Genomic DNA, 26,617 nt, shown 5'->3' with positions numbered 1-26,617 from the left:
TTGATAAAAACCAGTGAGGGCCATAAATGGGAAAAAATAGAGTAAAACTTTTTTTTTTTTTGGTTTTTTGAGACAGGGTTTCTCTGTGGCTTTGGAGCCTGTCCTGGAACTAGCTCTGTAGACCAGGCTGGTCTCGAAAATCTGTTAAGTCTAGCAACAAGATGATGTGAATTAGCAAAAGATTTGCTGCAGGCTCTAAACGTGTGTGTGTGTGTGTGTGTGTGTGTGTGTGTGTGTGTGTGTGTGTGTGTGTAAACTAGCAATTTGATAAAAACCAGTGAGGGCCATAAATGGGAAAAAATAGAGTAAAATTTTTTTTTTTTTTGGTTTTTTGAGACAGGGTTTCTCTGTGGCTTTGGAGCCTGTCCTGGAACTAGCTCTGTAGACCAGGCTGGTCTCGAAGAGTAAAACTATTTTTTTTTTTTTTGAGTAAAACTATCTTAACCACCATAAAGTTCAATACCAACCATAAAGATCTCAATATTATAAAATTTTAATGCTCCATTTATTCAATTTGGTAAGATTGAAGTGTTCCCAGTAATGACTTTTCCTCAGAAATTTAGTATCTCTTATAAGAAATATTATATACATTCCTTTTAAACAAATTTTTGTTATTTTTTGCTTAATGTCTGCACCAAAGGGTACAACATGAGTGGAGGCCCAAATGTGGCACTGGTGTCACAGATGGTTTTATTCTACCGCTTACATGGTAGAATAAACTCAGGTCCTCTGGAAGAGTAGCCAGTGCTCTTAACTGCTGAACCACTGCTCCAGTCCTGTACATTCCTTTCTTAATCGGTATAATCAAGGAGTGAGTCTTACGACCAACATTAATAAAATATGTTGTCATCAAGGGCCATATTCAAGGTGCTTACCTTGCACAGAAGCTAGCCTTCAAATCTTACCCTGAGACAGGGTACTATTTGTTCTGCTTCTCCAACATTTAAGTAGCAGTTTGGGGTGTAGGGAGTGCTAATGCCAACCCCATCCAATTGGCTTGTTACCTGATACAAGCTGGGGATAACTTTAATAAGCTTAAGGAAAGTTGGAAAGTCTTAGGCAAAGTGAAATACCTGTTTTGATTTGGGGGAAGAAAAAAAGAGTTATCTTTAGGTACACAGCTGTATTTCCATGATGTAGGTTGTTGGAAGCCTGACCGCTGAGATATGCCAATCACTTCTACACATAATATAGAATGATTCATAGATTAAAAAGTAAATTAAATTTAAGTATGCAGAAACACTTCACTTCACAGATTATATATTTATGATCGCCCTGAAATGGTTATTAAAATGTGAGCTGACGTGTTAAAAAAAATAAAAGCTCAAAAGTACTTACCATTGCTATCCACAGAACAATATATTCATCTATAAAATTATTAAAGTATTGGTCTAAAAACAAAAGACCTGGACCAGCAAAGACAGTGTCTTGAAGATACAGTTCACTTTTCGTCATGTGGGCTATCTATAAAAAAGGAAACAATTTTGCTATTAAGTTTTAAATGTTTTTTTGCTCTAATTTTTAGGACATATTTATGATATTCACTATTAAGACAAGTTCATTTCATAAAGGAATGAATATTTAATGTACATCTCAAGTTCTTGGGCAGATAGCTTACTAAAAGTTCTAATATTTAAGTTCCTTGATATCAGAAAGTTATAATTGACTGTTAATGAGAAAGGAACTGACTGTACTATTTATTAACTCATAACTCATAGTTTTACCTGGAACACAAACAGCTATTTGTTGTAAAAGAAAACCAACATCTTATAAGAAATTGTTTACAGCTTTGTGGAAGACTATATATAATATTTATATATCGTGAACCATAAAAGAATTTCTTACCACCAATTTTTGTGCAACTTTAGCAAAGACACATCCGAACATTAAGGTATAAAGGCAAGGGTGTTTTTCAAACACATTTGTTGCAGACTTTTTATAGATCATTATTGCCAATATAATAATTAATCCTATGTGGAGTCCAGGTGACAAGACACTGGTACCCTAAGGGATAAAGGCAAAATACTTAATCACATGTTAACACGCATATTTCACAGCAAACATTTTTCTGTTTTATTATAAAGATTCTAAACTAAGAATTCTTTTTTGAAATTTTGTTCTAATTTCTTCAAAACCGAAAATTTGTCATCAAAAGATAGTATAAAAGTATGACCGATAGTAAATGTATAAGACCTGTGAATACTGAAAAAAAATTTATGTAACAGCACACCATGTTTCACAAAAAACATGCTGAAAAGCACCAATAAATTGTCAGAATGTATTTTCACTTTCTTTACATCTCCTAGGCATTTTAATTTTATTTTTGGTAAAGATAAAACCACGATTTTTTGGAATACATTCTTTGTGACGTAGAGGAGCAGTCAATTCTAGGGACAAACCATGATCCCACAAAGCCATGATCATGATTGTGGGAGCCTGGAAGAGAGTCAGGATAGTGATGGGCCAGACCCAAGGGACTGATGACTAAAACCTGTCAAATTTGAGAGTTCTTTCTAGTAAGTGAGGCAGTAAGTCTAGAGAGGCTCTTGATTATTTTGCCCATAGACCAGCCCTGGTCTATGAAGACTCTAATGGAAAAGTTACCCACTACAATGTGGAAGTCTAAATTAAGCTCACCTGGAGTAAAAGAACAACATAAAGCATCAACTCTGAATGCTGTGACTAGTCAACCCTAAGTACACCTTGCTGAAATCACTATTAAGAATTGTTCAAGCCTCGGCAGCTGAAAGTAACTCCAGAGTGTATGTACCCTTTTGGGAGTATAGTCAAACCCAGTCTTGGGTACAGGGCTGCCACAGCTGCATGCCAAACAGCCACTTGAAAGTTGTTGTAATAGAGTATCAAAGGTCCTCAAGGCTCTTTAAAACAATTTAGATAGTTTATAATCTCTTAACTGCCATTTTTACACAAAGCTGCTGATACACAAAATGTTAACTTCATAAAATACATTTTTCTCAAGTGCTGTTTGTGTGATAGTTGTTTCTGGCCTGATGGATTATTACAGGGGTTAGGCAGCTGTGACTATTTTTGGGTATGCAGAGCCTAGGGGCTAGGTATCTGTGACAGCATACATGTGGCTACAGGAAGCAAGATGTTTAAGCTGACAAGGCATGCCTGTGTGCCTGTGGAGGAGGAGGAGAGCTTCAATCAAAGGGGCCATATTCCTGCAGTATCCACTGACCAGTAGTGAGTGACCTTTGCTTTCTATGTCCTGGGGGAAGAGAGGCTATCCTCAGACTACAGATAGCATGATTTCTAGATTGTCCTTCTAGAAAGTTTAACAATGTCCTCTTCTCTCAAGAGAGTAGGCAGAAGAAAGAATACTGTAGCCATTTTTGAATTTTTTTTTTTGAAGATGGTGTCATGTAGCCCAGATTAGCCTCAAATTCATTATGTAGTTTAGGATGACTTTGATTCTACTGCTACCACCTCTCAAGTGCTGAGATTATAAGGCATGTGGCAGCAGGGCCAGCTGTGAAGGTCTATTTTGTGCAAAGAACTAGAGAACTAAAGAGTACAGCATAGTATATGGATTAATTCAAACTTTCTCAAGACCCTAGCATTATAAAATAAAGTATACAGATACTGATTCAAACTTTATATATGCATGATTTAACAACAAACAAAAATGGCAATAAGATTTTCTATATCAACTTAATAAAGGTCATTCATACTTAAGACTATCAATAAATTTTTGTTAAAATGTTAAAATAAAACTTAGACCACTAACTACAAGATACCAGAATCATTGATTAGGAAAGGTTTAATTTAACCTTGGTTTCTTTCTACATCAATACCTTCATATAAAGTTATATATTCTAGGTCATTAAATTTCTTCAGTGTGAATCAACACTCTTATGCTAAAAAAATGTTGAAATCTATTTAGTATTGATACTTAATCTATTAACCACCAATGTGTTCATTAAAACAGCCTAATTCTTTTAAGTTTAAATATTTTAAGTTAGAATTGTCTATAAATTATAGCCAGGACCGCACAGAGAGACCCTGTCTTAAAAAAAAATTAAACCTTGTTCTAAATGATATTAGGTAATAGCACTTTATATTTTTATATATTATGCTGTTATATTTAATTCAATTTAAAAAAATCTGCTAAACCAGAGAACCTATGCAGTGTTGAGCTATCCAACAATCCCAATGTTTGGGAAGGCCGGGCATGGAGTTTGAGCTGTGTGTATAATTTTTGTTTGTTTGATCCTAATTTGTTTTCTAGTTGAAAATCCACCATTTTCAGTTAGAAATTGCTTTCTAGCTTGAATTTCAACTGAATTCATCTTTCAAACATTTAGTAACTATTTCTTGATAAAATATTCTCTATATGGCTATTGAGTTTTACTAAATCTAATCTTTATTGGAATTTATTATGTTTCTGATAGTGTTCTATTTTATTGCCCATGGTAAAGCAACACTTATTCCAAGTACCTAAAGCCCAGTATTACACTAAGGTTAGCAGAGAAAACACCTCAAAAAAAATGACAGTTTTTACAAGCAGATCAGAACTGACACATCTAAATTTTATAATTTGCTTTTGAATTATAAGTGATACATTAAAATTTGAAAATCTATTAATTATAGAAGACTTTTGAAAGTGTCTTGAGAGCCAATTTGCAAGTGACTTGGGGAAGATGAGAATTTTTGTAACTAAAAATACCGTATCTCCTATTTATTACTCTTGGTAATAAATCTTGTTCTATCTGGGTGTGGTGAGTTGGTCTTGTCTACAAAGCAGGTTTCAGGGCTTCCAGGGTTACATAGAGAGACCCTGCCTCAAGAAAATAAATTAGACCTTGCTCTAAATCAATAAACCCTTTAAGGACAGAAAATTTGAGTCACAGAATACAATAGTTTAAAGTAATTCTTAAAAACCATTCTAATAGTTTTGTAATAAAATGGCATCATTTGAATAAATACTACCTTCTTATGGTCACCTATCTTGAAGATATTATTAGACTTTTTTAAAATGTAGATATCACATTAATTTAAAAGTATCAGAAAGTACTTTCCTTAAAAGTACTGGTTTTTTGTTTTGTTTTTTTTCGAGACAGGGTTTCTCTGTAGCTTTGCAACCTGTCCTGGAACTAGCTCTTGTAGACCAGGCTGGCCTTGAACTCACAGAGATCCACCTGCTTTGGCCTCTCAAGTGCTGGGATTCAGGCATGTGCCACAATCACCCAGCAAAAGTACTAACTTTTTAAAACAATTATGAATAAATATACAAATTATGATAGTATAAGAAAAGTATAAAGACCACAAAGACAAGCACATATACTCAAGAAATGAGGTTAAAATATTTAATTCTAAATCATTAGAGTAGTTCTTTTAAGTAAATTTCAGTAAAATTCCAACAAAATTTATAAGTAATATATTTTTCCATCTATGAAACCTTTGGTACCTTTCCTACCATTCAACCAATTCTCCTTGCTGCTAGTCTGATCAAGGCACAAAGTGAAAGCAAATGAATGGCACTGATGCTGCCTGTAGTCATTGTGTGCAATAATAAAACACTGAAGGAGAAAAATGCTTTCATTCTAAACTGTTTTTAAAATGTTTTTGTGCTATGTGTCTGAAACAAATTCTTCAAGATAATTGGTTTCTTTCTCCATTCTGGAGTTTTATTTATATATTAATATTGAATGATGAAAATAATGTCTTACTGCGATAGTAGATCCATTCTTGCCAACACCGCCATGGAGGATCACATGGAAATAATTTGAACAGGAAAAGATTGCTCCACCCACTACTCCAAGAACTGGAAAGATCTTCAGTTTTATTTCTAGAATAGGTATCTTTAGGGATGGAGGAGACAAACAAATTAGGAAAACTGAGTTTCTCTCTCTATTAAATAGAAGCATGACACTGTCATGTACAATAGGCTAACTTTTTCGCAAAATCAAACATCTTCTGCAATATGAACAGGAACTTTTCTAGCAAAGCTTTACTAACTGAAGAGTGCAGCAAATCAGATCAGTTTGTGTATAGGGTCATAACTGAATAGTTGAGTTTTATAAGTCTTTATCAACTTCAACATGAAAAAGGATAGTTCACTGGAATTCAGCAGCTTCTAAAAGGCAGTATCACAGGAAAGGCAGAAATGGCGATCTGCACTCTACAAATGATGACCACCAAGTGTGTGCATGCAAAAACCTGTGCAGTTAATATCCAGGATTAAACCTCCACCGATATATTTACCTGTTGGTCATCTGTTGCTCAAGACAACTTCCAAAGGCAGCAAAGGATTTAAAAACAGTAACAATGAATTGCTAGACACTATAGCTAGTATATTTTGAAAATAGACTTAGAGAGATGATACCAAAATTTACGGAAACTGTAGGCTAACAACTAAATGCAGGAAACCATAAGTATCATAAGTCGTGAGAATAAGGTGTGTTTTCTCCCTGTGCTGTAGCCAAAACCCTGAATGAAATAAGTTTAAGATTCAGTTCCAAACTGAAGACAACCACACCTGATTTAATGACTATAATTGCCCAGCTGCTTCTTGGTTCACATTCAGCATCCAGCAGATCCAGGTCAGTAGTAGAATAGCCTTGACTCTACTGTTCATATGGGAAGGAATTGGAACATGCTAGGGAAAGTCGGACTATCTGAGAGTGTACTAAGTCTCTCTGTGCTCACAGGTATAAAATAACTGGAAACTTCAAATAGTTAAGTGACACAAGGAAACTTGCTTTTAAGATTCGATTTTTAAAATCTGTGTCTGTGTTTGATGTATATCTAAGGAAGCAGAGGATATTTAGGGACAAATTTCAAATATATCTTACTAATTCTTTTTAAAATATGTGTTTTATGTGATAAATTTTGCCCTGGAAAAGGTAATTTCAGTGGATTTTTTTTCTTTTGTATTAGGAAAACAGGGATATTTTCTATGCAATAAAACATCACAGAAGAAAATGTCACATAAACACAGTATATATTAGTATTATTACAAAAAAGCTTACACAGAGAATAAATTAACTCCCAGGATATCTAAGGACAGGCAACAATCTAGTATCTTCCTATGTACATAAAAAGCACTTATATGTAAATTTAAATATTTAGATTTACCGTATAGTCCCACATTGTTGCTCCTCCAAATGTAGACAATATAAAGATGACCACTAAAGCTACCTGAATCTCAGTTACATCCACTCTACAGAGGAAGAACAAAGAGCAGGTAAGTGTTTGCACATAAAGTTTTTGAACATGGAGGTGAGTTATCACATACTCTATAGCACAGATGCAAATAAATCATACAAACCTGGTTGATTTTTAACTTTTATGTCCAGCATTGGATTCTACAGCAGCTGACTGTGCTAGGTAGAACAGAACCACATTTGTTCTCACACAGGTAAATACAGTATAGGCAGAGAGAAGTTACTATGTAACATGTATCAGGTTGCAAGAAGTAACCCAAACTATAGAAACAAGATAGTTTCTACTTCCATGTACTTCTGTGGTTTGAATTTTTTTAAAAAGTGTTATTCTTAAAAATAACATAACACTCATAATAATACATAAATGATTTGACTTAAGGAAAATTATTATTGCTAAGTATGACTTGTGAGTGCAGGTGCGTGTGGAGGTCACAGGACAACCTTAGCTGCGGGCCTCACCGTGTACCTTGTTTGTAGCCAGTATGTCATCTGCTGCTGCACATGCCAGGCTAACGAGCATGCAAGTTTCTGGGTGTGTGTGTGTGTGGGGGGTTCCTCCTGTCTTCACCTCCCATCTAGCCATGGAAGCAATGCAAACAGAGATTGCGCTCTCATTTCCCAAACACCCAGAACCAAATAATGATACAAAAACTTGTTAATTACAACATTGTTTGGGCTAACGGTACAGGCATATTTCTAGCCAGCTCTTACATCTTAAACTAACCCATTTCTATTTTATATCTTACCACGAAGCTTGTAGTTTGTTACCTCACATCTTGCTTCTTGGGTGGCCACAAGGCATTTGCCTGACTCCGCCTTCTTTCTCCCTGCATTGTTTAGTTTTCTCACCTAGCTATATTCTGCCCTGTCACAGGCCAAAGCTGCTGCTTTATTAACCAATGGTAATAAAACATATTCATAGCATACAGAGGGGAATTCCACAAGCACTGCTATGACAGCTGCTGTTGCACCTGGCTTTATGTGGGACCTGGGGATTTGAACTCAGGTTCTCATGCTTTTAAAAACAAGAGCTTTACCCACTGAACCACTTCCCCAGTCCTAAGGCAAATTCTTCCTCTTCCTCCTCTTTCCCTTCTCCTTCCTCCTCTTTTCTTAGTGATTAGTGTTCACTTTTTTTAAAAAATATTTATTAGCCGGGCGGTGGTGGCGCACGCCTTTAATCCCAGCACTCGGGAGGCAGAGGCAGGTGGATCTCTGTGAGTTCGAGGCCAGCCTGGTCTACAAGAGCTAGTGCCAGGACAGGCTCCAAAGCCACAGAGAAACCCTGTCTCGAAAAACCAAAAAAAAAAAAAATTATTATGTATAAATAATAACAATATTATGTCTGTGTGTATGCCTGCAGGCCAGAAGAGGGCACCAAAACCCATTACAGATGGTTGTGAGCCACCATGTGGTTGCTGGGAATTGAACTCAGGACCTTTGGAAGAGCAGGCAATGCTCTTAACTTCTGAGCCATCTCTCCAGCCCTAGTGTTCACTTTTTAATATATTTTTTAATCCGGTTATTTTGTGTTAGTGCAGTGTAGTGGATGCTTGTATGTGTGTGCCATGGAGATCAGGAAACAACTTTTTCTGCCCTCATGAAGAAGGCATGAAGATGGGTAAATGTGTGCACGGCTACTGCCTGGTTTCTATGGCAACTAGTGTGGCTACTGGGATTAAAGGTGTGTGTCACCACTGCCTGGTCTGTAAGACCATCAACCAGTGGGACTGTTTTACTCTCTCATTCCCAGGTGGAGTATCACTACACAGTAGTTTATGAGAAATAGACAATAGTTCACTTTAATGATTCGTCAGTATGCAAGTATCAAAGCAGTGACTGTGTTGTGTTGGAATGTATAGCTTCAAACATTTCTGTGTGAGTTGCTGACTTGAGTTTCTCAAAAGGGCATTAGATAAAGCTTGGTTTAGGATTATGAAAGAATTTTCAATTGTCTTAGTCAATTTTCTATCACTGTCAAGAGATACCATGTCACAGCAAGTCTCTAAAGGAAAACATGCAATTGGGGCTGCCTTACAGATTCAGAGGTCTAGTCCATTATGGTCATAACGGAAAGCATGAGGGTTGTGTGGGCCGACTTGGTGCTGGAGAGAGAAGCAATTAAGAGCTTTACAACCCACTTGGCTGGCAGCAGCAAGAGAGAGTAACACTAGGCCTGGCCTGAACATCTGAAATCTTAAAGCCCCCCAGTGACACACTTCCTCCAAAGAGGCTACACCACCTCCTAAACCCTTCAAACAGTGCTACTCCCTGGTGACCAAGCATTCAACCTATAAGCCTATAAGGCCCATTCTTATTCAAACCACCACAATCCACTCCCTGACCCTCATGAGTTCATAGCTGTCATAATGCAAAAATGCATTCAGTCCAACTTCAAAAGTCGCCATGGTCTGTAACAGTCCCAACACTGTTCAAAAGTCCAGAGTTCACAGTCTCATTAGAAATTCATGATCATCTCTTATCTGTAATCCCCTGTAATATTAAAATCAAAAAGCAGATCACATACTTCCAAAATATAATGGCACAGGATATATATTACCATTCCACAAAGGAGGAAAGGGAGCAAGCAGAAATAATGGGCCAAAGCAAGACCTAAAACAATCTGGGCAAACTCCAAACTCTGCATTTTCATATCTGATGTCAAAATGCTCTTCAGATCCCCAACTCCTTTCAGCTTTGACTGAAACGTAATTCTCTCTCTCGTGTGGTTCCACACCCTATTAGCAGCTCTCCTTGGCATGTACCTTCCAACTCTAGAGTCTTCATCATCTTGGGGTCTCCAACACAATAGGCTTCATTTCATCTTTATGGATTCACATAAAGACCTCTCTGAGCCTCCACACAGAGGTACCCCTACCAATCACCTAGTCTCAGCAGCTTTCCTTAGTCATAGAGATTCTGTAATCCCTTTGCTGTCCTGAAACTGATCGGTAGACCAGATTAGCCTTGAACTCAGAGATCTGCCTATCTCTGCCTTCCTGGTGCTGGGATTAAGGCTTGTGCCACCATGCCTGGCCCTAAGATTTTCTTCAATTTCCCTTCACAAATTGGAAACTTAGCTGGGCGAGGTCTTGTCCTGAAGTCACCAATCCCTTCATTCCATTTAACATCAGACTTTTCATCTCCCTGAGTACTGGACTTAGCTCTATTGTACCTGGTGACCCTTTGCTCCTCAAACTGTACACTTTTTATTTTTTTCCTTGCTAAGCTTGCTCCTTTTTATATATTTGCAAAGAATAGCCATTAATAATCAAGCAACACAATCAATACTAGGCTGTTTTTAAATCTCCTCTGCCAATGCCATTAATCCCCAAACTCTTCAATTTAACCTCAGGAAAACTTTCAGATAAGGGCAGAAAGAAACTACACTTTTCACCAAAACACCACAAGAATAATCTCCAGGCCTCTTACTAATATGCTTTTCTGAAACCTCTCTGGCCAGGCCATTATAAATGTACATTATTCTCAGCACCATGGTCTTCCCTGCTCCTACTAGTATACCCCATTAAGCACCATTTAAGCATTCAACTGCTTTCCTAATCCAAAATTCACATTCAGCCAACAAGCAGCATGTTCAGGCCTGTCACAAGCAATACCCCACTTTCCTGGTACAACTTCTGTATTAGCCAGTGTTTTATTGCTGTGAAGAGACACCATGACCACAGCAACTCTTACAAAAGAAAACATTCAATTGGGCTGGCTCACAGGTTCAGAGGTTTAATCCATTATCATAATGGTAGGACATGGCACCATGCAGGCAAACATAGTGCTAGAGAGGGAGTTGTGAGTTTTATATCTGAATCAGGAGGCAACAGCAGGAGAGACTGGGTGTCTGTGTGTGCGCCCCAAGAGCAGCGCCTGTGTATGCTCCTGCACTCTTCTCTGATGTCTGAAGAGGAGCCTCCCAAGGCGTACGTAGCAGGCAACGTGCACCTCTAGCATCTATTAAGGTGTAGGGTGTTCTCATGTGAGCTCATCCTTCTCCCACAGCTTAGTCTCCAAATCATCTGTTGCTGGTGACTGTTGTCAAAGGGGTCCCTCTATCAGGGTACATGATAATTTGACCCAAAAAAATCATCTTCATCTGGACATGGTGCACATCCTTTAATCCCAGCACTTAATAGATAGAGGAAATTGGATCTCTATGAGTGTGAGGCCAACCTGGCCTACATAGTGAATTTCAGGCTAGTCAGGGTTACCCATAAAACCCCACCTAAGGAATTTTTTGTTTTGTTTAAAATTCCTTAAATTCAACAATAACAAAAATATTCTTCAATTCAACGTCACATTATTTTATGAGAAAATAGTGTTTAGATACCATACATTGTTTGGATATTTATTTTATTTTATTCTATTCTGACCTTGAACTAGTAAGTCTGAGAGAGTCAGAAGAAAAAAAAAATGTCAAGTTATGTAACTATAGCAGGCAGGATAACAGAACAGCTCTAGGCATAGCGCTGATGGACATCCCAATGAATGTCAGATGCTATTATAGATTATAAAAAAGAATTTGGTTGTACTTTGCTATTATAGATTATAAAAAAGAATTTGGTTGTACTTTAAAATGTGGAATTTAGCCGGGCGATGGTGGCGCACGCCTTTAATCCCAGCACTCGGGAGGCAGAGGCAGGCGGATCTCTGTGAGTTCGAGACCAGCCTGGTCTTACAGAGCTAGTTCCAGGACAGGCTCCAAAGCCACAGAGAAACCCTGTCTCGAAAAAACCAAAAAAGAAAAAAAAATGTGGAATTTAAGAAAATGCTTACCTTCCAAATCTCAAGACTCCTGAGACGTAGGTTTGCCAGTGAGCGCAGTAAAACAGAAACATGCCGATAAAGGAGCAGAAGAACAACAAGTCAGGGTGCGTCCCCAGGCGAACAGCAACTGCAGCGCCAATGGCCATAAATACTGAAAAACAACGTTTATAAACAGGAATAAAACCAAGCCACCAGGCAGCAGTGGCACACACCTTTAATCTCAGCTCTCAGGAGGCAGAGGCAGGTGGATCTCTGTAAATTCACGGCCAGCCAGGTTTATAGAGGAGTTCCAGAACAGCCAGGGATACACAGAGAAACCCTGTCTTGAGAACCAAAATAAATAAATAAAACCAGTGTGCTGTTTAAAAGAAAATGGCACCCAAAGAAAGTGGCACTACTAGAGGTGTACTTTTGTTAGAGTAGCTGTGGCCTTATTAGAAGTGTGTCACTGTGAAGGTGGGCTTGAGGTCTCATACATGCTCAAGCCACACACAGTGTTCCAGACCACTTCCTGCTGCCTCCGGCTCAAGATGTAGCTTCTTCTCCGCTCTTAGTTCCTTCTTCAACACCATGCCTGCCTGCATGATACTGGTCTAAACCTCTGAAACTTTAAGCCAGCCTCAATGAAATGTTTTCCTTTACAAGAGTTGTGGTCACAGTATCTCTGCATAGCAAACAAAACCCTGACTAAGACAAGAAATACTGAGTTATCCTCTTTAGAAATCCTGTTTAAGGGACACTGGCATTAAAATACAATACACTTCAAACAATGAAAACTTTTCTATGATGCAAAGTTGAGTTCTGTTTGTCTTCATAGATTTACATACATGGGACAGAGAACTGCTTAAGAAAGGGACAATAGTTCAAGACTAGCACAACAATTAAGTTAGACCTTGTGTCAAAAACAAAGAGTAAAGAGAACCTGGGGATGTAGCTCAGAGGACATCACTTGTCTCGCAAGCAGGAGACCCCAATTTCAACCCCCAGTATCAAAACAAACCACAGTAAAACTCATCCAAGGGTAGGTACTTAGGAAGCTGTATTCCTGGGATCTTAGAAGGTTCATTTTATAGGCAACCTTTTATAGGGGAGGGGAGGATTATTCCTGAATTAAAGAGGACAAAAAGGAGGATATTCAAGGAATGGGATGTGACTTTCCCAGAAAGGATTTCTTACATGTCCTGTCTCTATAGGACACATCACAGCAGCAGTCTTTCCTGTCTTTCTATGGCATGTCACAGGACACGTCACAGCAGCAGATTCATGACAGAAACAGGAAATCTGAAAGACTACGATATGGAGATGGAATCGCACTGAAACAAGGGGCATTTCAGGGTCACTTTGTCCTCGCCAGGTTCGGGGACGAGCTCTGGAATTGCATCAGACACCATGAAGATGTCATCCATTACCTCTGTGCTCTTTTCCTGCACAGCTCAGTTTGCTGCCCCTCAAGAGACTTTGTCTTTTGAGCCTCAAGTGGTTGAAGATGGACAAAGATCCACTCTCCACAGCTGCCTGCAGCTGACACTGGGCTGCCCTGTGTACTAAGAAAGGAGGGCTTTAGTCTTCCACTCCAGGGGAGTGGGAGGCTCTGTGCATAGGGGTGATCTGGAAGCCTCACAAGATCATTTTAGCACAAAACGAACTTTGAACATCCAATAAAACACACTGGGCAAAAGTGCTCCCAAATATAGACCTCAGAAAAAAAATGAGGACACAAACAGCTCAGATCACTGTGGTGTTTCTGTTGTCATTGAAGAAATCACTGAAAGAACAAGCAAAACTCTACTAACTTACCCGTGGAGAGAGAGTCACAGCCATGATCAAACAGTTCCCCTAGAGGAGAACAAGAGTTTGTCCTTCTGGCTTGCTTCCCATCAATGGCGTCCAGTGACTGGTAGATGAAGAGTCCCAGGGCGCATAAAAAGTATGTCCAGTATGGTGCCTACAAGGAAATACACACACGCATAAGTGACAAGCCAGCTTCGTGTGAAAACATGAAGTGGCTGAGCAGCTTCAGCTCTAACCTACATTCCTAGTCCATGCTTTTCTAGTATCCCCATATTCATAGGCTGCATGTGTCTGGATTCTCCAGGAAATCTGTACTCTAAGAAAGACCTTCAAGGCAAATTGCAGATCAGTCTGTGTCCACTCGTGAATAAGATCAGAGACTGGATTTACACTCCCACCCACGGAACCTGAGATCTATTGTGGAATATTACTTTAACCAGGCAAAGATGTGTTACATTTGTTTATGCTGCAGAGTATTATTTTAACAGTATGAAGGTGTTATTACAATTGTTACATTTGTTTGTGCTGCCTTTGTTTAACTATGTAAAGATATGTTGCTGTTTCACCTTGCCTACCTAAGGCACCTGATTGGTCTAATAAAAACCTGACAAGTCAATAGCTAGGCGGGGCTGGCAGACAGAATAAGAGAGGTATCTAGGTAAGGGAAGGAGAGAGAGAGAAGGAGAGAGAGGGAGACACCCAGGGCCAGCCAGCCAGACAAGGAGGAAGCAAGGAAGTTGGACACACAGAATAAAACAAAGGTAAAAAGTCCTGAGGCAAAATATAGATAAAGAGAAACAAGGTAGCTTAAGTTATAAGAACTAGTAGGACAAACATAAGCTAAGGCCGAACACTCATAACTAGTAAGCCTCTGTCAGTGTCCTGATTTGGGAGCTGGTTGGTGGCCCAAAGAAAGTCTGTAAGAGATCCTTGAAAGAAGGAAAGAGGCAAACCCTTTGGCTGCTCCAGTTGTTTGGAGTTCCAGGTCATACACAGGCATGGGGAGCAGAACAGAGCCCAGTAATGTGTTAACAAGTGCAGAGTTGGGAAAGGTTAAGGCAGCAAGTGAGGAGGGACCGAGGAGGCATGCGCAGAGAAGCGGGCTTGTGAAAGGCTCCCTTTGAGCTTCTGGCTCAGAACTGACCTGTGCCTGAAAAGGACAAGATCATCAACTAAGGCCAGGGCAAGGAGCCCCAGGAAATGAAGGTCTAACAACTCTCAGATCTCCCACGAAAGTGTGGAGAAGCCACATTCCCTTCAGGACCTTGTGACATGGGACACAGAACGGTTCTCAGAAGTTGACTACTCTGGAACCATGAAAATTAGCCCTGGCCCAGGCATTTACCAGACTTCTCTAACAAAAATCTAACACAGAGACTTTGAGTACACCTGCAGGGGAAAAAAATCTTGCACCCCAAAATACAAATCCACAAGATCTGGCACCCAGTCAAAAATTATCAAGAAGCAGAAGACAAAAAGAAGTGAAATTGATCAATTATACTCAAGAATGTCAGAAATAATAGGAACAGCACACCAGAACATTAAGATAGTTGTTACAAATACGCTCCATATTTTTATGAAGGTAGAGAAAACTTACAAAAGGAAAAATGGAAGACTCAAAGAGAAACTTGTAGGCATGAACAGTGCAGTAAGCACTCTGTAAAACACAGTGGCTCAGACCATTTGCATCACATCCTCAAGGTCAGAGAACCCGCAGACTGCTCGAGGAAAACGATCCCAAATGGTGCCCGGGAAGAGACTAACGTAACCAAACTCAGTGCAGACTTGCCTCCAGTGCAACAGGAAAGCACATGTGCATGAGTTTCAAACAGCGGCTGGAGAGATGGTTCAGCAGATAAGAGCACTGGCTGCTCTTCCAGAGGACCTAGGTTCAAGTCCCAGCACCCACATGGTGGCTCACAGTTGTCTGTAACTCCAGTTCTATGGGACCCAACTCCCACCCACATACATGCAGGCAAAATACCATACCAAGTGAAAAAAAATAGAAACAGGAGAGTCATAAAAATGATAGGAAAGGATTGAAATTTTTCCAAGTTTTATGAAATTTATAAACCTATACATCTGAGAAGCCCAACAGAATAGTCTTAAAACCAACCAAGGCGTTAGGTTGGGATGCATGTCTGTAATCCAAGCATTCAAGACGTTAAGACAGGAGGGTCATGAGGTCAAGGCTTATATAGCAAGCTCTAGGCTAACCTAATCTATATAGCAAGGCCCTATTTCACTACCCCTACACAAACACACACTCACTCTCTTTCTCTCTCCCCCCACCAAGGCACGGGACTGTAATAATAATAAGCCTAAAGCACAATGACAAAATCATTTTAAAAGCCAAAGAAAAGACACATTGCATACATCAGCACACACATGGCAGAGAAAGGCGTCAACTTGAAGCGAGAGCAATAGAAAATATCCAGTTCAAATATCAGACAAGGGACTTCATAGTGCTCACTCTTTTGTGCAGGGGTGAGGTCATCCCTCAGATGAAGGGAAGGCAGGATTATACTGACTGCTAGTTTCGCAGGTTTCAGTCCCCATGGTTACCTGGTTCCGCCGTTGCTGGGCTTAGCACCACCAGCAGAGAACCCACCTTCAAAGCCTTCAGTAGGAGGCAGAGAGGGAGGCAGCATTCGGGGACAGAACATAACCTTCATGCCACTGGACTACTTCTTCCCCATCAGGCTCCCTTCTGCAACAGTCCACAGAGCCAGGACTAATAGATTAGGGCACCGTGAGGTCATACCTCATGCCCCACGAAGAACAGCTCTGCTAATCAGGAACGGTTAGTTCTGCACTAAAAAGAAAGAAGCCGCACGTCTTCAGGTTGTATCTCAAATGCATATAAAACTGGGAGTCAGGGTTAAACTCTAGAGGGCACATAACATCATTTTCCCTCTTGCTCGTTATCTTCCCCCAAAGGACAGGCTTCTGGGGTCCTCCACTGAAAAGCCGTTATAAACAGGCATTGGGGAACCGGCACCACTTCGGTCACGAAGTTCCCCAGTGCTCTCTCGAGTTCTGCAGAAATAGACACGCATCGTTTTATGAACATATAAACCAACCAAGCCGCTGCCATGCCTGGAACACGCTGAAGCTCTTACATTCTCCGGCACAGAGCTCCACCGAGGAACAGTCTAGCAGGCTTCAGTTTAATTATCATCCACAATTTGTTTCTTCAAAAACCATCTGGGCGTCAACAGCCCCACGCATGAAATCCCTACTTCACGTCCATATTACAGGAAAGGGACCCGGGGAGGAGCAGGACCGCAGCCCAGGGGAGGGGAGGCTGTCCGTGCTCTCCTTCCAGACAGACCCACTTTTCCACCTGCTCTGTGCTCTTCCCTCTTCAATCAAAGCTCTGCAGCCCAGAGCTCCAAATGTCTCCCATTCTTTCTGTCTCAGACAACAAATCTCAACTTCCGCCTGAGGATGGCCGGCCTGTCTCTCAGGTCCACTTTACATTCCCCACCCCAGAGCAGGGACATATCATATATGATCAGCTGCCACTAGTCACTACACGCCACTTAAAATATACCTCCTACAGAAATGGGGTTCCTGTTTCACTTGCAGAGGACTTCAATTCCCAACACCCAAGTCAGATGCCTCACAATCACCAGTACCTCCAGCTCCAGGGGATTCACAGACATGGCATTCACAGACATGCAGACACACTCAGACACACACATGTGATTGAAAATGAAAGGAACTAAAGTGGCAGTTCACTATTTCATTTGAAGAACGATAAGCCAAATGACTTACGTAGTCTTTACCTGGATTAAATTCAATCTTTGTTATCTAGAGGGTTCCAGAGCTGTGTGGTTTTAATTTACTACCACCAGCTGTGAAATCACGAGCAAGCTGTCCCATGAAGAGAGGGCATTGTTAGAAAGTCACAAACACCCTCAGTATGTGGTTTCTTAAACGTCTGTGTTTGAAATGCCAGCAATCCTGTGACGGTGCCACCCTGCAGCTGAAACGCGCACTAACTAGGCTCTCACGTGCCATGCAGGTTCTGAAGAGCACTGGGACCAGGTGTGGAACTACAAGCACTCTGAGCTCTTCTGTGTCTAAGGCGGCACCTTAAAGCCTGTTCATGGTACAGACAAAGTGAGAAAAGGCAAGAGTGTCACAAAGGCTTGCCCTCACTTGCTTAAGGCATGGACTCCTCTATGGAACTTCCGCCAGGAAGAAAATAAATTCCTAACTGCTCAAATGATTGAACTTAATAAGGGCATACCACCTCCCCGCAGTAACAGTGAAGGTTACGGGAAGGAGGGGAGGGTCCGTCTACTTATCACCAGGCCTTCAGCCCGTGGAAGGCCCTCCACAGCAGAAACCCTCTCTGGGCTGAGGCGTGTTCTAGAAGTCTACTGCTGGAGGACCGAGGAGACAGAAGGAGGAACCGCAGTAAACAACAGGCATTTCCCAAGAACGCGGGCCACAGAGCCTCGGCTGCAGAGTAACTGAATGATTGCTGTCGTGGGCTGAGCTTGGTACCAACTGGTCTGAGAGATGACAGCAGTGGATCCTCAAATAGGAGGTTCCGGAAGTTTCCACACTGTAAGCTATGCCACAGACTAACATACATAGAAATAATAAATAAATAAACAAACAAACACTCCAAAAACCATCCTTATCATAAACCTAAATCTACATTACAAAACATAACACTTATCTTAATCCAAGTTGCGTGGAGGGAAGTTAAACGCTCAGAGCCGCGAGGACCAGACTGTGTCAACCGCCTTTGCGGAAATTAAGCCCGAGCAGGGAGGAGATCTGGAGAGAGATCAGGTACTGATCCTGGGCATCCTAAGAGTGAGGGCTGGGGAGGGAGACGGGACTTCATCTGCTCACACACCTCACTGTGATGCAGACTTGTCAGCACTGGGCTCTCTGGGCAACTGTCTTTGCCATCCTCTAAATCAACCCGCTAGCGAGATCAGGTCGACTCAAACCATGTGTGCACCGTGGATTTATGTAACAGGACCGTGCGTTGAGTTTCTGAAATCTGCTCCACACGACACAGGAGCCGAATAACATGTGTCCACTCTAGACTCATGTAACAGGACCGTGCATTGAGTTTCTGAAATCTGCTCCACACGACACAGGAGCCGAATAACATGTGTCCACTCTAGACTCATGTAACAGGACCGTGCGTTGAGTTTCTAAAATCTGCTCCACACAACACAGGAGCCAAATAACATGTGTCCACTCTAGAATCATGTAACAGGACCGTGCATTGAGTTTCTGTGTTGTGATAATGAAAGCCAGCAAGGCTCTCACACATCCCGCCCAGGAACAGTTAGCAGTAATTGCTCCAAGGAGAGAATGACCCCCAGGCTTTCTTCCCGATTCTGCTTGCACCCAGATCTTTGCTATGCCGCTTAATGGGTAAAGAGTTTGAAAAATTACTTAACTTCTTGGTGATTCAGTCTCCAAACATGAAGAAAAAGAAAGGGAGGGAGGAAGATGGGAACAATCACTGTCTCGTGAGCATTAAGTGAATTACTGGATGTGATGTGCTTATGAAGGTACCTAGACTGTGAAGCTAAGAGAGGAGTCCCGCTGGTGTTACTGCTATTCTATTACTGACTCTTCTGGACAACGGTAGGTAACTCATGGGTGATGTTTGGGTCTGAACAGTTATGAACTTACTTCATGTATTTTGAAAAAAGTAGTTAATACAGCACACCTAAGATTCTGTACATATTAAGGTTTAGAATGGGATTATGTTTTAGTCTTAATGCTGACACAGTGAAAAGCAGCTGACTCTCAACCCAGGACCTGCTTTTCAAAGGCACTCCTGTTTTCACAGGTTGGAGGCTTTGTGGGGAAAGCTTGCCCTCAGGGTACCTTTCCTATTGTCCACAGGGACAGTGCGAAGTCCCTCTAACAACTGCAGCTACTCTCTGCCACCCATTTTCTAGTACCTGTCTGCTCTGGTACAGTGCTGTCACCCAGGACAGTACCCATGTCACCACCTGGATGTCACGCTGTCCTCAAATCTGCTACACCAAACAGCTCAGTCCATGGCTTTCAGCTTCATTCTAAGTTTTCCGTCATTGGCAGGATGCAGTCAGGTGCCCCCCTGAAACCTCGAGCCGCGTCTACGCTGTTTCTCTTGGTCCTACAAACCCCAATGGCCTGTCAACTGTTTACACTGGTCTGGGGCTCCTCTAGTCCATAACTCCAAACTTGTCTTCATTCCTCCCACAAACCAGCCCCAAAGCCCTGTGAATCACAAGCCCCTGTTCGTCACAGAAAGGCCCCACGCTTCGGTATTGAGCTTCCACAGTTAACTTTCTTGTGTAGCAGAGTGTCTGACAGAGACTCGGGAAGAAGGGCTGCTCAGTCCATGTGGTGGGAAGGCATGCAGCAGAGACTGGGAACACCAGAGCTGGCCAGGCTGCTGCTCAGTGTGCTGTGCCCTCTGCCCTGTCCTGGTCACTCACCCACGACACAGTGTTCCCCACATTCACAAGAGTCCTCAGTCAACCCTGATGAACATTCTCAGACAAACGTGGGTGTATTTCCAAAGACAATCCTAAATCCTGTGACAAGTTAGGTTAGCAATCATGCTAGCAAAGCCCAAAAAGTCTTTTGAAAGGGAAGTTCAGGAACTACTAAAACTATACGTTTTTCAATTTTTCCCTCAATTTTTATACTTAGTATCTTTTTGCTTTAAATGGCCATTCACTAACGGCTCCAGGTCAGCTGAAGGGGATTCAGGAACCGGCTCCATGTCAGCTGAAGGGGGGGGGGGATTCACGAACCCGCTCCACGTCAGCTGAAAGGGATTCACAAACCCGCTGTGTCAGCTGAAGAGGGGCGGTTCACAAACCCGCTCACGTCAGCTGGTGAGATCCGAATAGAACTCATACTCCAGCTGACTTCTGTATGAAATGACATGGTGTTTCTACGTGCTAAGGAGACAGGAGGCTGTGTGTGAGAAACGTGCAACACCTGCATACTGCTCACACCCTCTCAGGTGATTCTAGGATTTCTCAGAAAACTTGTAGTGTCTCCAGCAGCCTGCTAGTCTGGCTCAGGAAAACACGCCATCAGAAATAACGAAATGGCCCAATCTTGTAACTTCTCGAACTTCCCCAATGTGCCTGTGATGTGTTAAAACAGTTTGCTATTGGGGCAGTGGTGGCGCACACCTTTAATCCCATCACCCAGGAGACAGAAGCAGGCAGATCTATGAGTTCAAGGCCAGGCTGGTCTACAGAGTAAGTTCCAGAACAGCCAGGGCAACATAGTCTCAAAAAACAAAATAAAACAACAACAACAAAACCAATTTGCTGTGTGTTGGGAAAACAGCTCCACTGGTAAAGAGATGGACAAGTTAGTTTAAATAAGGTTCAATCCCCTGTACCCACGTAAACAGACAGGTGTGGGGGCACTTGTTTATGATCCCAGTTATCATACATGGGGAAGCAGGGATAGCAAAATCCCTGGGGCTTGCTGGTCAGCCAGCTTAGGCTAACTGGTGAGCCCCAAGACCCATTGAGAGAGACCATGTCTCAAAAAACAAGCTGGGGGTGGGGGTCCTGAGGAATTACATTGAAGACTGACTTCTGGTCCAGACACACACACACACACACACACACACGGAACTGTGATAAGCAGGGCACTTCCTTGTTCTCAGAAGCAGGTTTCCTCTGGGGCAGGTGAATGGTCAGGTGAAAGAGAACACCCTTGGTGGAGCTAAACAGGCTAGCCACAGGGGCTCAGTGGTTTCATCCTGGACTTCCGGCTTCAGCTCAGTTTACACACTGGAGTGACGAGTGCCACACTCACTGCCATAAAATGTGGCCGCTATCAGCAGGGCACGGGGACTCACATATCACTCAGGACACACTCAGCCAAGATCAGAGGGTCTGAGGAGTCCTAGGAAGGTGGCCTTTCTCTCTGTTTCAGACACTTCCAGATCACTTTCCCTGCTTCGGCACATCCAGGAGTTCTTGCTGAAAAGCTAAGGGGAACCGAAGAGACTATGAGGCCGACTCCCACCCAAATCTTTCCCAGGATCAAGTGTATTAGATGCCCCAATAATCTGCTCTGTTCTTTAACGTAAAGTGAGAGGGGTCAGAGACTACACCGCAGCCTACAAGACAAGAGAGGGATTTACAATTCTTCAAATATGTCACCATTTCAGGTTTTACTAACATCTGACATGGACTTTTATAGGAGACACCATTTATTCCTTAAAAATTAACTGGAGCGCAGTCACGGAAGCCACAGCAACAGCTCACAAGGGAAGCTGGGTCCTGAAAGGCTTCCCCAGGCACAGCTGGAAGGAGGGTGAGGCAAGGAGGCCCTCGGGCTGCAGAATTTATGAAAACACCCACTCCAGGTGCCAGAACATGCCTCCTCCCAGGCTCTTCCCTGCTTCTTCAACTTTCACCTTCTGGCAAATGGGAGTTAATATTTTCTTTTAATAAGAGAGGCCATACCATTGCAAGACTCCTGCCTTAATAAATGATGCTCGACAAAGTATTTAGCTGCTTAAAAAAAAGAGGTGATTAAAAGAAAATATAGATCTCAAAGAACTGAACTCACTCTCTCCCTCTCTCTCTCTGGTTTTTCGAGACAGGGTTTCTCAGTAGCTGTGTAGCCTGTCCTGGAACTAGCTCTTGTAGACCAGGCTGGCCTCAAACTCACAGAGATCCGCCTGCCTCTGCCTCCTGAGTGCTGGGATTAAAGGTGTGGGCCATCACCGCGCTCTTATAAAGAAACCCAAGTGGGAATCTGTATATAGGCTCTAGCTTTTCCTTTCTGTCTTCCCCGCAATGCTCTACAATTCTCAGTACAGCAAAGGTAGCTACCACCCCGTTATTTAAAACCAGGTACAAGCCACTTCTTTCAGGCCTTCATGGCTTCCTCAGGCACAGTCACGTTCTAACATCGTAAGTAAAAGAAATGCTAGACCCTGCCCTCCAAGCTGGCCTCAAGCTCGGTCCCAGTCTGCTGTAAGTGTGCCCTTGACAGAGACACTAACATGGATGTAAATGCACAGGTTAAGAAAGCAGGGAGAAAACAGCAAAGCAAATAAGCAAAAGAGAATTATGCCACAACTTATATTAGCAAAATAAATGAATAAAAGCATGGAAGTATTTCATAGTAGAGAATCTACTGCAGCTGGGGTTCCGCTCCCCACCCTCTGCCCTTTTGCACTTCTTTCTGCAAACCTCCGGCTTAACAGAAGCCCCGTCTATGTGCTAACTGATAACTCTTTCTGGAGAACGCATGCACGCCCTGGCAAGCCAGACTGCCTGAAGTCCAGCCTCACTGCATCCTCCTCGCCCACAGAGAAAACAGAGCCTCAGGGAACCAGTTCTTCTCGCTCCTTCAGGGCTGGCTGTGCATAAACCTGATTCCTTTCTACCAATCTCATTCTCCTGAAGACTGGCATCTCAGGGGTCAGGAGCAAGGGTGTTTGGTTCTGGTAACCGTAGGAGGCTGGAGCTAGAACTAGCTTTGAATCACCATGTTATCAGACATATACATTCAGGAACTGCATGCATTAAGTTGGTTCCAGGCCCTTTTTATGTTCTAAGAAACACTGACTCTACTTTAGGAAGAAAGAGCCAAGGACTGGAGAGTGGTAACTGCTTCGTCAAGGTCGGAGAGGGGCCCCTCATTTACCTGCCATCCACAGTGAGCGCTGAGAACAGCATCTGAGATGGCTCTCACTTAGGAGGCACTGTGAGGAGAACTGAACCTGATGACCATCCCGCTCAGCAGGAGGAAATGGAGACTCTGTCCTGGCGCTAGAGGCCTGCAGCAGCAGAAGCGCGGCTGTCTGGTTTGCAATCCTAGTTTCCACTTGCAGTTACACAATCCTAGGAGACAATTTCCCTTTATTTTCCAAACCTGCGAAGTGGAGACATTAGCTGTATCTTCTCCATGAGACAGTGCTGACGGGTCACGACGAGAGAACCAAACAAAAGCAGCTTATAACACTGCCTGGTGCGCAGTAAGCAGGCTGTGCGCCTTTGCTACCACTTTCATTACTGTGGGCGCTCAGAGGACTGAGCAGCTGATTTGACTTAGAAGGAAGAAACAAGCAGCAGGGTAGTGGTGTTAGGGCAAAAGGTGTTAAAGTTGAGCATTGGAAGACAGGAAGGTAATCTAATACATGAAGAAGGAAGAGAAGAAATATCCCTGGCAGGGCAAATTGTTTCCCTTGAGTTCAGGGAAGGCCAGGAAGACTAGGCTGCATGCTACCATTCTATAAAGGAGTACCATTCTAGAAACTTACTTTTCAATTAGCTCCCCTTCATGCCCAATCGTGTTCTAGAAATAAGTGCATGGCTACTGACCTCCAGGTTAGCCCAATCAGCTAAGTGAGCCCTACCTCAAAATTCAAAGGAAAATTAAAACAATGCTGTTCAGGGGCAGAGCTTTCTCGCCTGCCGTCCTCAGGCCCGGGTTCATCTCCACACAGCACATATACATTGTGAAAGCCCAAGTCTAAGAGTCCAAACCTTGCAGGCCAGGTCAGCCAATTCACCTCTGTGGACTTAAATTTTCCCTTATGAAAATGTACACCAGTTATTTCAGGCTGTCAGGAAGGAATTCCTAGGAGGACCACCCTAGGAAGAAAAAAACTCCACCGCCTCTTCCGGTTGATAAAGGTAAAAACTACAACCAAAGCCCTTTGCACACTTGTTTTCCTCCATGCCACAGAGGCGACCCAGAAGGATGGACACTTCACAGTCGGACAAACCTGGATCTGAATTTTATCCAGCTGGGTCATTTATAAAGGCAAAAATAGCCAGAAATGATTGTTAGAAGATATTATCATTTGCATCTTAATTAAAAACCACTGTGGATCCTGCAATGCCGTTTCTCCTTTTACTTTGGCCACTGAGAAGCAAAGGCAGGACCCGACGGCGCCCACTCTACAAACTCTGTTTCTCTCTCATTTACCCCTTTGCGCATTTTCTCGTGCCTCAGACCCCATCACATCCTCTTTTAAAAAATGAGTCTGAGCCTATAAATTAATCACAAATTCATCTCATCCACTGGCCCCCCTTCAACCCTGAACAAAAGCCCTGGGACATGTTTGTCCCTTCTTCTAAGTGCTCAGCAAACAGACGGTAAATAGCATCAAAGTTCATGGCTTAGTTGATGCCGCAAATATCCAAAGGCTGTCAGCCAAACCTGAGCCCAATTCAAAGCTAAATTTTACCGTGCACGCGTCACGACACTCTATCAACTGTGTTTTTAACGTGTTGAGGGACAGTTTTAACTTCTAAAGTGCAGTGTCCCACCTTTAACTGCATGCATCATCTGGCCGTCACTGCCGCCTTGTCAGACTGGCCCGGCTGGCATTATTTCTATTTTCAACATGGGAAAACAGATCTGGCAGGTCTGCCCCAGGCGGAGGCTGAGGGGAAGCCAAGTCCTTCACTTGCAGGCCCGTCACCCTTTTATCGCGATACAGTGCTTCTGGGGGCTCTGGGAACATCAGAACCCCAAAGTCCAAACGGCTTAGCGCTTTCAAATCACAAGAAAACAACTAATGATACAATGTCAGCCAAGGAATCGATGACAACGATGATGGACAGGACAGAGTCATCTGCAGGCGAGATGTTTTAAACTGCAGATTCCACTAAGCCTTTAAAGATGTTTGTGGATGCAGAGCAGGAACAATTTCTATTGTACTCCTTTTACTGTTATTGTACTCCGACTCTTATTTTTGGGCACGACCTATGTTTACATATAATTATGGAGGAAGATTAAAGAAAGTGGTATCACAGAATCTGCATGCAATATGTACCCTATATAGTGTTATCAAGGCACTTTACTGTGCTATTTATTCTCTATACTCAGCCCAAGGAATCACTTCTCATCACCACTGTCCAAGGCCCACACTGCTTATTCTTCTTCCTTTAGACATGGGTTAGATATACTTACAACTAATAAAATGTGTTGGCTTTTATAATCGCTAAGTCTGGATAACTTAGTAAGGACTGTCACCTACATCCTGTTTGTTTTTCCATGAGAAAGTCAATGAACCAAAGAGGAAGTGACCGTCCAGAAGCAACTTATCTTTGCTCAGTTATGCTACCAGTAATTTCGGAATCACTAGGCACCACCTTTGAGAAACAAAAGATTATGATGTGCCAAAGGGCATCGTGGGCTTACCCAACCGACCCACGAGGCCTGACAGAATGGAGATGCGGGTGTTTAATCCCCAGGGTACAAAGTACAGGCTGGTGGTCCCTACGTCAACCTTCCAGTAGGCCAAGGCCCCAGGGACGAAGTGGGCAGACACAGGACAGCGTCAAGGGGCAGTGACCTTGACAGCCCCCTCCGGGGACCAGGGAAGCTCGGCACGGTCCCGGGATTGGAGTAGTGGCGTGACAGTCTCTAGGAGCCCCGGGCAGGCAAAAAAACGAACACCGCCCTGGGACAGCGGTCTGGTCGTGTCGGTCCCTCCCTCCGAGACCCGGAGGGTGCTCCGCCAACAAAGGGTCTCCCCTCGTCCCCGACGCCTAGAGTGGGGCCGGCTCGGGAGGAGGCCCAAGGGTTTCAAGAGAACGACCCCGGTGGGCGGCCAACCTTACCTCCTCCGTGACCGTAGGGCAGTAGAAGATGAGCACTAGAGTGGTGAGCAGGTTGATGGCGAGGCCGATGAGGGTGATGGTGTTGGGGGCCATCCAGAGCGGGATCCATTGGAGCAGCCAGGTCCAGTAAAGCTGCAGCGGCGGCTCGAACAGCGACTCTCCGACCGCGGTGTAGCGGTGCTCCTCCAGCCGCCGCAGCTGCGCCGCGCTGAGCGGCTCACCCAGCGCCTTCACCCAGCGCGGCGCCGGCCTGGCCCC

At 42.9% G+C, this 26,617-nt stretch overlaps 1 protein-coding gene across 1 annotated transcript in view; it reads right to left on the bottom strand.

Annotated features, from left to right (window-relative positions):
- The window catches only part of Chpt1 (choline phosphotransferase 1), a gene marked incomplete at its 5' end in the record, with an annotated part of 31,427 nt that extends 4,810 nt beyond the window's left edge, over window positions 1-26,617 (bottom strand). The window contains 7 exons of the mRNA XM_013350312.2: window positions 1,339-1,464; window positions 1,846-2,004; window positions 5,694-5,825; window positions 7,102-7,186; window positions 11,976-12,117; window positions 13,764-13,911; window positions 26,360-26,617. Coding sequence (XP_013205766.1) covers window positions 1,339-1,464; window positions 1,846-2,004; window positions 5,694-5,825; window positions 7,102-7,186; window positions 11,976-12,117; window positions 13,764-13,911; window positions 26,360-26,617 — 1,050 coding nt within the window. The remainder of the gene's footprint in view (window positions 1-1,338; window positions 1,465-1,845; window positions 2,005-5,693; window positions 5,826-7,101; window positions 7,187-11,975; window positions 12,118-13,763; window positions 13,912-26,359) is intronic.

Source organism: Microtus ochrogaster, chromosome 24 (assembly GCF_000317375.1).
Source record: "Microtus ochrogaster isolate Prairie Vole_2 chromosome 24, MicOch1.0, whole genome shotgun sequence".
NCBI lineage: Eukaryota > Metazoa > Chordata > Mammalia > Rodentia > Cricetidae > Microtus > Microtus ochrogaster.
The sequence above is the reverse complement of the archived record's forward strand: the minus strand, read 5'-3'. Positions and strand labels throughout refer to the sequence as shown.